At 32.1% G+C, this 15,093-nt stretch overlaps 1 protein-coding gene across 2 annotated transcripts in view; it reads right to left on the reverse strand.

Moving 5' to 3' along the window:
• The window catches only part of Rgs18 (regulator of G protein signaling 18), a 23,327-nt gene extending 8,929 nt beyond the window's left edge, over positions 1-14,398 (reverse strand). Inside the window, exons 1-3 of one of the 2 annotated variants that reach the window (XM_028769960.1) lie at positions 14,082-14,398; positions 13,524-13,625; positions 12,556-12,617 (exon numbers count right to left, since the gene is read on the reverse strand). In XM_028769960.1, the coding sequence (XP_028625793.1) occupies positions 12,556-12,617; positions 13,524-13,625; positions 14,082-14,200 (283 nt within the window). In that variant the 5' untranslated portion in view covers positions 14,201-14,398. The remainder of the gene's footprint in view (positions 1-12,555; positions 12,618-13,523; positions 13,626-14,081) is intronic. The other variant, XM_028769961.1, reaches the window with a different exon arrangement.
• Between the last annotated feature and the right edge of the window lie 695 nt (positions 14,399-15,093).

Raw genomic sequence — 15,093 nt, forward strand, 5'->3', positions numbered from 1 at the left:
TCAGATGCCAACACACACACACACACACACACACACACACACACACAGGGAGAGAGAGAGAGAGAGAGAAAGAGAGAGAGAGAGAGAGAGAGAGAGACAGAGAGAGAGAGAGACAGAGAGACAGAGAGAGAGACAGAGACAGAGACAGAGAGAGACACAGAGAGAGACACAGAGAGAGAGACAGAGAGAGACAGAGAGAGAGACACAGAGAGAGAGACAGAGAGAGACAGAGAGAGAGACAGAGAAAGAGACAGAGAGTGACAGAGAGAGGCAGAGCAGGGAGCTGGAGAGAAAGAGGCTTTTTTAAATTTATGATATTACATTTTTATTTATTTATTTTTAACTGGATATTCTATTTATTTACATTTCAGATGCCATCCCCTTTCCTCATTCCCCCTCCCTAGAAAACTCCTATTCCATCCCCCCCACCTCTTGCCTTTTTGCTTTTATACAATTTTAATTACATGCAAGTACTAAGGTTAGTTCTAGGTTGAGGAAATGGGCTGCTTGGCAGAGATATGACATTGGCCAAGGGCAAAGAAGTAGGCTTCAGGCAGGAATCTGATATTAGGCTAGAACAAAGAAGTAATCTCAGGCAGGGATCTAAATTTTAGACTAGAACAAGGAAATAGGCTTCAGGCATGAAAATGACTTTGGGCTAGGATAGGGAAGTAGGCTGAGATATTTTGGTCATCCTGATAAACCCCTGGAAATAATGATCACAGGAGTGTTCATGGAACTTTGTTCATTGCCTTGCTTATTCTTTGTCTGTGTTTACTGTCTTGCTTGTTCCTTGACTGTTTGCATCTATTGTATTGCTAGTTCCTCAACCTAGAACTGACCATATTCCATTTTACATTTTGAAATTAAAATAACTACATTATTTCTCCTTTTGTTACATCCTTTCAAATGGTTGTATGCTTATTTCATTTATCTCTCTAGATTTTACCGACTCTTTTACTTCAGTTGTTGACATATATGCCTAAATATACAAATACAACTTAACCTGCTCAATCAGTAGAATGTTACTTGTGTGTCATTCATTTCAACACTGACTACTTAATATTATATAACCATGAAGAAATCTTCCTTGGGAAAGACTATTTCTCATACTCTGAATATTTCTTAGTTGCCTGTAGTTCTTTGTCTAATGTTGGAGCCCCATGAGATAGTCTCTTTTTATGTTAGTATCTTTATTGGTGTCCATATTTGAATACAAAATTAAGGAATAGTTTCTCTAAAAAGCATAATATTGATAAAACCATAGCTACATAGAATATAAAAGGTAAAACATAATTGTTTGATATTTTAAAAATGTCAAATATGAGAAATTAAACTTTGTCAATTTGATGTTACTAAATATATACTCTGTATTCCAATTTCATGCTTTAGGATTAAATGTTTTACTTTATCTTGATATCTGTCTTGTGTATTAAGAAAAGGTAAAGAGTTTCTGCAATACCTTTATTTCTATATCTGTAATTAAGTTGGGCCACATTTAATGAGTTTTCTAGTAAGACCTAGACCCTTGATATTCTAACACAATAAAAACATCACCTTTAAGTATTCATGATTCTATGCCAGTTTTGCTTTAAACAACTTCGAAGATTTTCCCAGAAATACACTACTTCTCCTAGCACATCACATGAATGTACTCAAGAATCCTCCTAATTCTATAATGAAATCAAAATGTTGGTGAATTTACCTATTAAAAATACTTGTTTATATTCACGACTCCCTATTGAACAAATCATTAATTTAGTGAGAAATTGTTTATTGTATACTATGCTACAAATATTCTAGGTAATAGAACTCAATCTTTATTTATTATGTAAAATATCATCACATAGAAAGAAACATAAATAAATGATTATTAAGCTACATGGAGGAAGCGGGCTTAATTTTGCTAACATATAGCAGGGCAAAGCTAAATAGTAAGATATGAGATGAAATTATTTATCTATTGATGATGAGCTAAACAGCTACTGAGTACAAGTCAAAATGATGATCATAAAGGATGTGTGCAGGCAGAAGTTAAGCACAAGAATGCTGAGTAAAATATATTTGTCAGTTAAGATGTCTTTAAAAGCAGGACTATTTTCATCTCATAACTATTAAGTGCTCAGTAATTAGAAATATATAAAATTTCAAATATATGGTGTTATTTAAGGTTGAGTAGGTAATGAGAATACATAAAGCTTTTACTTATATATTGTTCCCTAAATCAACATAATTGACAGGTGTAGAAAAGTCTATCCAACACATTTCAAGTACACAAGTAATATTATCCTGGCACATTATAATCTGAAATATAAGAGTTATGATTTTCAAAGGGTTTAGATTTTAGGACTGGTAATCTTAGTCATAGAGCTCTGTATGGTACATACAAACTCATGGGTTTGATCTCAAGAGATGCAAAAACTTCACTATCTGGAGATATATTACCTGACATAGACAAAGAAACTTTGAAGATGTGACTTTGCTAAGAATCTGATGTGAGAAGACTAGCCAGATAGATCCAAGTTAATTACTAGTCCTTAAGGATGGAAGAGGAAAAAAAAGAAATTTTATCTATTTTTCCCCCTTAAATCTGGAGGATGGCAGATAATAACCAAGGAACTTGTGGAATCTCAAATGTGAGATTTTCTTCTGTTGTTGGGCAAAGAATAAAGACTTTGTTGTAAAATTATGGAGAACTTGTTAATGACCAAAGTGAGTGATAAAGAGATTTTTCCCTTAGATATTGTAGAAAAAATAATTGCCTAATAGCACTTTGATTTTGTTGACATAGCACTTATACTTGGTTTCTCAAATACAGAGCTTTCAGAATGGATTTGGGCTTAAGTTGCCATTAATTCGGAAAATTGATATAGCAATAACAGGAAGCAATTAAACCCCCAAATTATGCTTCATGTATTCTCATTTATCAGTCCACCACACAGAATTCATCTGTATTGTCATAGAATATTATGACATTAGATTAGGATGTAATCAATCTTGTTAATACATTGGAATTATAAGAAATTAGTAGTCATCATAAAAAGACCCAGGAAACAACATCACTCAGGAATTGAACAATGGAAGGCTGCCCACACTCATAATAAAATGTAGGCTAAGTTCCTGCTACTGTACTTCCACTGAGATTACACTATGCAAGCAAGATTCTGCTTTTTATAGCAAAGGGACCCTGAATACCACAATTTGGTAATTACATGTTTATAAAGAAAGAAATAAAATGCCAGGCTAAAATACCTTGTGATAATACCTTGAGACTTCAACCAACTTGTACGTGGATATAGAAGGCATATGTGGTCCTTACATGTTATAAGACTTCAGTTTAAACACAACTCCATTTACAAGCTCGAGGTCAGAGTTTTCTGAATGGGTCAATAAACTAACCACAGAGAAGCAGGCAATAGGGTCAAGTTAGTGACATTTAGTTGCTCCCTTTATTTTGCTAGCTCAGACAGTAAATTATTTTACAGATTTATTTCTCACTCTGAGCAATGTGCTTTTCTCAGAAAAAAAATGAACAAGGTTTTGGACAAATTTTTATCAATGGCGCATTATGTCCAAGTATGGAAAATATACAAGTTTCCATAGCAAAATTGATGGATATCTGGCCTTAATATTTTTAATCACTAGGAGCTGTCAAAATGAAGTAACAGAATCAGCTATCAAAATGTCCTGCTTTTCTTGGAGTTGGCTAGTTGGACCAGCTGCCATGAGTGTTGTTACTTGCATTCCTTCTCTTCCTTGAATATTAACGTTTGTGTCACTACTGCTGTGCAAGGATTTCTTCCTTTAATCAGTGGAAAGCAAAATGCTACCTTCTCTCAATATATACAATGGCAGAGAAAATCAAGATGATAACTTTAAAAATAAGTTAAATAAACATTGGTCAGCTACTGGTTGGCAACAGAGGGAAAATTCTTTTTGTATTTTTTGACTAAGATCAAAGACATATGGAATAGTCTTTAGCTGTGTTTCTTTGTCTTTATTCGGTCTTTACCATCTGCTATAAACTTGAAAGAAAACAAGAAGGCAACGTTCATAACTTCTTAGTTAAAGCTAATTTGAGATGTAGGGCATATCTCTGCCTACAAAAGGAAAAACACTATGAAATTATAATCTAAAAAATTAAGAGGCTAGGACTGAGATGTAGGCCTTTACCACCAGCTTCTGATCAGAATTAAAACAAAACTACTGAACCAATGAATGAGTGAGAAAACATCTTTGTGGTCTACTAACAAATGATTGAAACGAAGGAAAGCAGTTGATTTTACCCCATACTTACTTTGTCTTTCAAATTTCTAAAAAGTTTCGACTTTTTGTTCAAATCATTCTCCAGTTTTCTTAGACTTGATTCTTAGAGTATGTATGTCATCTACAGTTTTCTCTAATGCATATTGCCAGATCATAAAGGGTCTTTGTGTTTACTCACAAATTTCTTATTTTCTATTGAAACTCAATGTAGTGACATACTTAATGGAATAGTTTAGATAAACTCAATTGCTATAGAAACTTTTCAAATATGTATTAGAAAATAATTGGATTCTAGACCAAGAAGATATTTTGGGAGCATTTCCAGATAATTTTATTTATAAAACCTGTAGAAAAGTCATATGGAAATTATTCACTATAGTGATTAAAAAGTGGGCTTATTCTATTTATTTCACGTTTCCTATCTATTTCCTTATGTACTAAAACACTAAACAGTGTTTTTTTTCTTGATCTTACTCACTCTTCTGTTATAATTTAAATACAAATGGAAGCAAAGTTTCCTGTTATACTTGTAAAAATCAAGTACCTGTTATATTGCACTAATAAAATTTTCTATTCTAGTCTTATGTAATTTGGAAATAAGAACCAAATGTTTGTCGATTTGTTTTTCAAGTAGTTATTATTACCCAGTAAATGAGTAATAAGTTTTTCCAATTACTTTTTATTTGTCATGTAGAAACAGACTGAATACTTAAAGCATGAATAATATCAGTTAATCAGTAACTGTCTTCATTTCAGAACAGAGCAATTACCTTTCATATTAAGAGTTTTAATTGCTATAACATCTTTGAAATAATATCTAGAGGGAAGGATCCTTGAGTGATATATCTGAAATTGTTATTCAAAGGAAAAATCTTGACAGTCACATAGTATGAGCTTTAGGTCTGTGTTCGACACTCAAATACAGAAACATTACTTATAACAGAAGTTCTGAGGACTTCTAAGGACTTGATTGCGAAGTATTTCTAAGGACTTGAAGCACTGTTGTTCCTTTTGTTATTATAGTTATATACATTCCATCATACAAGATTAAATCCTGTATATTTATAGATAAAATGTACATCAGACACCTGATTTCCTCTTTACAATAAGAGAGCATGGGAGACTGAGCTCAGGCTTATTTTATGTATTATTAAATGACTTTCACCAGTAAATGACCATAAAGACAAAGAATAACAGTTGATAAATATACATATTAGTAGAAAAAACAGATCTATGTCTACCAAGGAAAAAACAAAGATAATGTAAGAGTTCCTTTGTTATGTTTTGAATAGCATGTGGAATCAGCTTGCATTATCTTTAAGCAGAAGTTTTCTAGAAAAAAAGTAACCATTTTCACATATAGTCCTTCACAAGAGCACAAAGAAGGAAGTTTGGCTTTGTTAGTTGCTGTTCTCTGTTACAATGCACAAAGCTCTGTCCCAGTGGTTAGCTGGTACAAATACTCAAAATTAAGTGAGAATATCAAAGAAAGTGCTACCTGATGTGCCATGAGACCTCATGACATGCTCACTCAAGAGAATGACTTTTGGTGACATAATATACAGGTGACAAATAAATCTTAACTCAGGAGAAGGAGTGAATAAAGTAATGGAAGCATTGATTTGTTTGAATTTTAAGTTGTGTTTAAAAACTTTATTCAGGCAAAGTTGGTAACTTTGAACATCTTGTTCCTCTTACTCTGGATGGCTCTGTTAGGTTAGACCACAAGGGGACCACTTCTCACTCAGAGGCAGCAATGTCTCAGAGAGCCCTCCAAAAGTGGAAGTGGTGAATATAGCTGCCAGAAGTGCTTGAAGGGAACCTGGGACCAGAATTCACACTGGAAGAAGCAGGCTCCATGTGTCATACAAACATGAAATGCTTATAATTCTGTTTCTAAATTGAACCACTTACATCTGTTGTAACATTTTTCAGATGCCAAGAAAGCATATGAAACAACAAGTCAAGAAACTCTGAAACAGGAAGCCTAGGTATACTATAAAATCCTAAGTATCAGAGGGAATTGTTTCTCCTCTAACACTTAAGTTAATAGATCTGAGCCGCCATAGAGTGCAAATTTCCTTTGCAATAATGACTTAAAAGTGTGATCCATTTTTAAATTAAATATGAATTTTTAAAATTTCTATCCTTTGGCCAGATTATAAAACCACTGATAATTGTAATCTTGAGTCAAAAATTTGACTTTATGAGACACTAGAACCCCCTATAGTACAGAAAACTGGTAGAAGTAGAAATTTATAGGCTTCAGGAAGGAATCTGACGTTAGGCTAGAACAAAGAAGTAATTTCAGACAAGAATCTAAATTTTAGTGACAGGAGTGTTCATGTAATTGAGTTTATTGCCTTGCTTGTTCTTCGACTATTTGTGTTTATTATATTTGTTTGTTCCTTGACTATTTACATCTATTGTATTGCTAGACTCTCAACTTAAAACTGACCTTAATATGTGAATGTAATCAAAATGGTATAAAAGCATAAAGGAGGAGGGAGAATGGGATAGGGGGTTCTAGAGAGGGGAAGTGGGGAAAGAAGATGACATTTGTATTATAAATAAATAAAATATTCAATAATAAAAGGAAAAAATAGTTCAAATCAAAATAAAAAATTAACATTGAAAAAAAAATGACTTGAAGAACTATAATAAGTAATACTCATTTCCTTCCTCTAAAGTGAAGCATCAGTTTCCTTGCTGCCACTACTTAAAGTCTGAAACTAATATTTTACATACTTTCTTCAGTTGATATCTTTAAATCCAAAGACTGGCACAGCCTGTTTTTATCTTTCCATATTACAAATAGTCTGCAGCAAAATATTTATCAGAGCCACAACTGCAGGTATAAAAGTCTCCAATAAACTAATCATAATGAAAAGAATTAAACATATTGTGAATATTTGCAGTGGCTAGAAAAAGACTGCATATTAAAATAAGCAGTGAAGTATTTTATAGTTGGCAGATACCTCTCACAGAAATTCCTCTGTCAGAGTTTGCATATAGTCATTTACATATTCTAGATATAAGGACTACGAAACTCTTAAAAACTTATAAGGCTTTATGTCCACTAAACCGTCTCTAACTGTAACCTGTTACATTATCTTCTAGTTAATGCAGAGAAAACCCAGATAGATACCATTGGATTGTCCTTCTCTGCTTCACCCTCCCACTCTACAATATGCATCCGCAATTACTATCTCAGTAAGATCATCAAATTTCCTTCCAACATGGCTTTACACTCAGGATATAATTTTTAATTGAAAAAAACTTGTAGGCAGTCAATTGTTGAGTTTCTACCTTTCTGTCCATCAGAGGTAGCTCTCCAACAAAAAATTCTACCAAAGTTTGTCTTCAAATTGATTTTTTAGTGTTTTGTTCATTGTTATCTAAACTTTTTGTCCTTTGCATTATATAAAATTATAAAAATGTATTCTTTCTCTAAGTGTATGTATGTATAATACAGATATATAATATTTAATGTGCATTATTCTATATATAATATATATAATATTCATATTCATAAAGGTAAGTTTCATTTCTAAAAAGATTGTCAATGTAATTTGAAATTAATGACTATGAATGTCAGCTACACTGACAGAATTTTTGATAAATGAAGAAATTTTAATTTCCTAAAAAGCATTTGTAGATTACTAAATACATTTGTTTAAATTATAGTTTTCTGTCATTCATTTTTCAATGTCAGACAAATTTCCAATATACAAAGATTTTGAATAAATATATCTGAACATTGTCATAGAAACAAATAAAGAACAAAAGTGATTGTTGGATTCTGCTCTGTTAAAATTTGCAATATAATATTGAGCTCATTTAAATAGAAATCTATTTTAGAGCACACTTGTGCTTTGGAAGGTTTTGATGCTCACACATTGAGTTTTTGCTCTCTACATTTAATTTTTCCTACAAATAATACTTTACATTAATATGATACATAATAAAATTAATTAAACCATTTTGATATATTAACTAAAACTCTTTTCAATTTTTAAAATTAAACTATGAATAAGGAAGTCATCTGTATTCTTTATTGGGTTGGAGAGATGGCTCACCTGTTAAAGCCTAGGCTCATAACCAAAAATATAAGGAAGTCATCACAGTTGAGCTGTAGAGTTGTCTTAACAGTTCAGGAAACTGGCAGCTTTTGCAGAGAACCCAGGTTCATTTCCCAGAACCCATATGAAGTCTCCACATCATTTTTAACTCCAGTCCCAGGGAACAGGAAGCTCTATTCTTACTCATGTGGTGTACATACTTGCATACAAACAAAACATTCGTACACATAAATATTAAAATAAATAAATACAGAGAAATATTTTAAAGATACATATCTAAACACCTTTTATACAAGGTGGAAATAGAAAAATTGAGGGACCTTTCTGTCAATTTTTGTTTACTCTCCCCCTTTTAAGTAACTTATTTCAGTAAAGAAATACTTTGTTCTAAATTCTCCACATCAGTCAGTCAATGTAAAGTCTTAAGCCTAGACTACCTGCCTGCTTGGATCTTCACTTGAATTTTGTCCAGCTAATGAACTTCCATTTATCATCTGAAACTACATTAAAAGCTACCTATCCTGTGATTCTATTGGTAGGGCTAATACTTCTAGTTAGTCTTTGTTGGTTTTCAGAATAGCTCATTTTAGAAACACTACATTCAGATTGCAACTGCTCCTTGTTTGATATATAACTTAATCTCCTGTTTGACTAAATTTAATGTTTTAATACATTTGTACAGATATAGCATACTGAACTTGAGTAATCAACCCATTTAAATCAAAGGAAATTATATAAAATTTGAAGGATCAAGATTGTTTTTGAAATGTAGGTATGCATGTATTCCCATCATTCCTATTTTCCCATCATGGTGTCAAATTATGAGAATTTAACTAATTTTAATATTATAACCAAAAGTACTTTAGATAATTATTTGAAGCTTCATAGTGTTACAATTATCATTACAGTGGAAAATGATTAAGTAAAGAATATTAGTAGCATAATTTGTGAATTTATTATAATTATTTAGTACTTTGGCCATAAGAGGTTATTTTAATATTCAGGTAGATGAATTATGACTTTTTAAAATTTGCACTACATTTTTTTGCACTTAACTTGTGAGGAATTTGCACCTTGTTAATATTTCCACCATTAGGGGAAAAAAAACAAGTATCAGATTTAATTTAACAGATTTGGTTTTCAGTACTTTTAAATGGGAATTACAGACCGAATTACAGAATTTCAGAATGAGGACTAATCTGTGTCCTAAACATTTCTGCATTTTGGATGATGAGAGTATGATGAAATTGTTAAATAACAATTTGTGATTTAGAGTAATAAATCTAGTTTAAACATCACTTCAAGTTGAGATCCCAACCTCTTTGTTGTCTAATTTATAACCTACTAGAAACAGAAAAAGATTGCTTAAATGTTATAATTACCATAATTTATTTTAGAAGTAATTTGTATTTATATAATTGGCACTATTTATTGTTTTTCTAATTTATCATGCCACTTAATACTTTTTGAATCTGTTGTTTTGAGAAATTAAAAATCATAAGTTTGCAGTTATGGTCATTGAAATCCAATGCAATAATGGAGCATAATTGAGCTTATGTAGCCATATAAGGAGATATCTCATGCCTCAGAGGAGCATCTGCATAACTTTTCTAGAAACAAATTTAGTTTTACTACAAACACTTAATATTTTTCTCTGTATGTCCCTGGGAGGCACCACAGATGAAACTGTCTATGTTTACTTCCATCAAATCAGCATTAAATTATAGAAAAATAATTTTATTCTTTAAAATGATTTTCATTAATTGAGACTAAACTGTAATATGAACAAGAGGTTCACTGGAAGAAAATTTTAAAAAGGAAAGATATTATAAGTTGGAATTACAAAATCATTGTGTGTCTCAAGTAAAATATTCACAGCAAACACATACAAACACACACACAATGTTTAGGACATAAAATTGACATAGGTTTTCATCAACGAAAATGTGATATGCATTTATAATGGAATATCCCTGTAAGTAGGATGAAGTATTGTAATCTGCAGCTATATAGGTTAAATGGGAAGATGTTGAATAATACAGGTATAAAGACAGAGGATTCACATGGAATATAAAGAAGTTCATCTCAGAAGTAGAAGATAGAGTTGTAACTATACACTAATAGAAATTGAGAGTAGAATATATACAATAAACAGAGAGAAAATATTATAGTATAAATTTGATTCAGTATAAATTTAATAATATTGGAAGTGAATGACTTGTATGTTCTATACATATAACAGAGTGATGGTTACCAACATATATATATATATATATATATATATATATATATATAGTGTGTGTGTGTGTGTGTGTCTGTATATGTGTGTGTGTGTGTGTGTGTGTGTGTGTGTGTGTGTATGTGTGTGTTTAATAGTTTGAATCGGGGTATTATGTGACCCAGACTGACTATGTCAAATCTACTATGCAAACAATGCTAATCTTAAATCTGGTCCTCCAATTCTCAGTTCCATAGTACATGGATTATAGGGGTATGAGACTTTGTCCAGCATAGAAGAAAGAATTTTAAATGTCCACAATAAACAAGGGAAATGTTTGGTATTATGCTCATATCAGAATATGAGAAAATACAAGGGAAATTGTGTTTTCCTACTGGAGAATTTCTGGTATTCCATGTTAAGTTCCCTTGATCATGAGAAATATTTTTCTTTCTTCTTTTTGACTTACTTTCTTTATATGAGTACACTGTAACTGTCTTCAGACACACTAGAAGAGGACATTGGATCCCATTACAGATGGTTTTGAGCCACCATGTGGTTTCTGGGAATTAAACTGAGGACCTCTGGAAGAGCAGTCAGTGCTCTTAACCTCTGAGCTATCTTTCCAGCCCGAGAAATATTTCCACTAGCATACATTTGGGGTTAGTAAGCCCACTGAGTCTTGCCATGGTTAGGTGTAAAGTGGTTGCCTGGCATCATCTTAGAATGGTCTGGGAAGAAAAACTAAAGAGATGGTGTTTCAAAGAGTAAGTTAAGACATAGCATTAATGAGTGGACAAAAAAGCTGTGACTGAGGACTCCTGTGTTTCTAGCTGGTCATGATAAAGTTTTACTTCACAGTTCAAAAGTTAAGTAAAAAAATATAAATAAATACACTCTGTGTTTTGCTACCAAACAGTGAGTACAAATTGTTGACTTTGAAATTGAAAGTAAATAATGAACTGAGTTCTTTGACCTCATGAAGGCTAGACGCCCCAGGGGGTGGGTATTTTGAGGGTGGGGAAGTGGGAGGGGGGGGGGGTAGGTGGGGGTTACATCCACGGAGAAGAAGGAGAAGGGGTAAGGGGATGGGGGATTCCTGGGTGGGTGGGGGATGGGGTAAGGGGATAACATATGAAATGTAAATAAAATATCCAATAAAAAAAAAAAGTTGATCTGCTTTGAACTTGAAATAGACGGATGAGAAAGCACAAAACCTGGCTGCTTGCCCTCACCCAAATTTACTTGTTGAAGAACCCAGCTTGTTTGGATTCTGCCTTATCCCTCCACTAGCACACAGTGCTGTGCTTTAATACATACCTGATTCATCTTCTCTATAAGATTCTAGCTTAGAAATAGTTGTACACATACACATATAACAAAAACTAGTGAAAATTAGGGTGTGAAATTGAAAAAGAGGAATAGAGGCTCCCTACGTACATGGGAGTGATTGTAGGAAAATATTGATAGAGCATATAATAATTACTATGATATCAATAACGAAAGAAATAATTTTCAAAATTGATCTTTGTTAGAATGAGACATAGGAATTCATAAAAATTTTATTACAAAGCTATCTTTGCGAGGGTTCCCTGGAATATCTGCAAAAGAAACTATTTCATTTATTTTGATCATTAAGAACAATATAATGTGGACAATACATTAAATATGCATTCAATAAAACTAATTCTCTTTAAATGTCAGGAACTTCAAAATAAAACTTTGAATTTAGATGCTATAGTTGTTATCTAGAACAATAAGACATAATAAGAGTTCACCAATAGTAAGCTGTTCTAAACAAGAAAATTAAGAACACATTTTCTTTTAGATGTCTATAGTTTTCCTTGGTCATCCCTGTTGACTAGAATTCAGATTACTGCCAATTACTTACTAATATAAGCAATCTGGTGACTATTTGCTTTTACCAATGCAGGTATCTATGTTTCTTATTTTATAAAGAAATGAGAGTTTGGGAACAGTCCCACTAACCTCTATGAGAGAGCAGTTTGTCAAATGATTCAGCCCATTTCACTGCTTCTTCAGGCGAGACTCTGCGCAGAAAAGAAAATATTTGATGATGGATGATCAAAATGTTCACTCCTGATCTGGCTACTGTGTCTCTGCAGTCAGTGTTCTCCATTGACATGGTCTAAGCTCTCCCAAGTCAAACAGTGGAGTCTTCATGAGTACTCAAGTTTTCTGTTAGATTTTCTCCACTGAACAGTGAAATAGTTTAGGGTTCACCAAAATGTCAAAATTGCTTGAGTTTTTAAGCAAAAGTAATCATGTACTAAATTAAAAGTACAAGAAATAAGAGAAACAAAGAAATCAGATTAAGAGAGAGATTCTATATTTTTCTAAAAATTCAACAAATAATAAACCATAAACAGCATCTTTCAAAGCCATTTTAAAAAAAAAAAGAAAGAAGAAACTTCCTTGAATTTGTAACCACAATGTGCTGTTTTTTTTTCCTTCTTCTTCCGTTTTAGTGCATAAAGTTTAGTTAGTCTTAAGGGTGTAAATAAAGAGCTAGTTTTTGATATAATTGGAGACACTGATAAAGGAAAGAATGAAATATTTTTATATCTTTAACTAAAAATATTAAAAATTTGAGCAGTTGTAAACTAATATATTAGGCTACTTTTTTTAAGTTAAAAAAATGTCAAATCAAATTACAAAAATTTCTTTGTGTATTCCTTTCTGTCATCCATAAGGTATTTAAAAGAATACTTTTGAGTAAAGCAATATATAATCTCTTTACATGACAAATTTACAGTACTTAACAAATTAGCATTTTCATGAATTTATGGGCTATACAGTAAATCTTTTAAAATGGCATATATACTAATTATAAGAGAACAATTTTTTCTAGTGGGATATTGATTCTTATTTCTTTTTTCCTTAATCATCAATTACAGAATAAGAAAACTACCCTCACAAGGAATTGATATCCCCACCTTGTTTCTTTGGCCAAGAGGGCAGATCTACTGGCATGAGTCTCTCCGTGGAAGTCAGGCCTCTGTAGAAGAAGACTTAGTCTATTCCTTTTCTCTTTAGCTCTGTAAAAGCAATAATACATTCAGGACAACTCTGATGTCCCAGAAGTCTTATTTAACCTGCCAGATAAATTTGGAATTGGTAAACACACACACCACTCAGAAATACATCTCCTTTACTTACGTTTTAGTTAAACAGTAAATAGAGAACTTTGCATAAACTGCACCACAGATGATCTGTTTTACTTCAACAGTAGTTAAGTATTTGAAATTCTATTTCATCAATTTTTATTTTAATGCTTAATTGTGGTTAAAAATTTTTGATATTTGAAAAATGAAACTACATTAGAATAACATTTACTTGCAATAATTTTTTAAAAAATAAAAAAGCTTCCCCTGTCATTTGCTGCACTCCAATCAATATATTTTCAACAGAGTATTTAAACAAGTAAGAGCTCACAGATAATCATCAATCATGCTACTTAAATACAAAGTGGATGGAGACATCCCTAATTTTACCTGATTTTGGCCTCAGTGCTTGTTTCTTCTTTTCCTGACCCATGCGTTAGCTTGAAAAAAGCGTTTTCTTTTGATTCACACATATTTAATTGAGAGAAAAAAATTAGTGACATTTCCATATTTTGTCCCAGTGATTAAGAGAGGTTGGATTTACTTAGTCCTTTTTTTTCCCACGGATGAACACTATTTCATTGAAAAACATGCTGAATAAAGCACTATAGTGAATCTTTCCAAAGATCTTTTAAAAAAGAAAAGACTAGGAATTAAAGTGAAGAGCTGTGTTTCTGCCTCTGCAAGTCTAGAAATGAGGAACTCAAGATTGGTCGTGTACTGAATTGTTGAAGGAAATGATACCACACATTTGCAAAACCACTTCTGGCCTTCAAGATAAAAGGAGTATTGCCACAGTTCAACTTCCCTTTTGAGCTTGCAGAGAAAGAAGCTTCAGTAATGTGAATGGTGCTGTCACTTACCAGTGGACAGAAAATATCTTGTGGCAAGGCATTACCAAACATTAGCAGCCCAGTTTTGCTCTCTTTAAACTCTAATTTCATTTAGTTTTAGTAAATTGACATAAATTACATTGGTTCACATACTGTAGTGTAGAGTTGATTAATTACATTGGCTTAATATATTGCATAAACATAGGACAAGAGGTCACCATTTATGAAGGAAAGAGTAGAACTCACATAATTTAATACATTTTAAGTGTCAGTCCATAAAGTGATCTAAAAAAATTGGAATTATTTGGATAAGTATATGAAATGAAATGAGAAAAGTAATATGGCAAATTTTATACTGTATTCTCATTTTTGCAGTGTAAAGTATTTATATCCTTGGAATTTGGCACCTTGATTTTTATTGTTAAAAATGTTCATCTTAATGAAATGTTTCAAATACTAATGACACTTTGTATGTTATTAGCTTCTTTTATATCATTATTCCAAAAGAAATTTGTCAACCCTAACTGATTTAAAAATTGACAACTCTAATGAGTATGATTTTTTTCACT

This window comes from Grammomys surdaster, unplaced genomic scaffold, assembly GCF_004785775.1.
Source record: "Grammomys surdaster isolate TR1022 unplaced genomic scaffold, NIH_TR_1.0 196, whole genome shotgun sequence".
Taxonomy (NCBI): Eukaryota; Metazoa; Chordata; class Mammalia; order Rodentia; family Muridae; genus Grammomys; species Grammomys surdaster.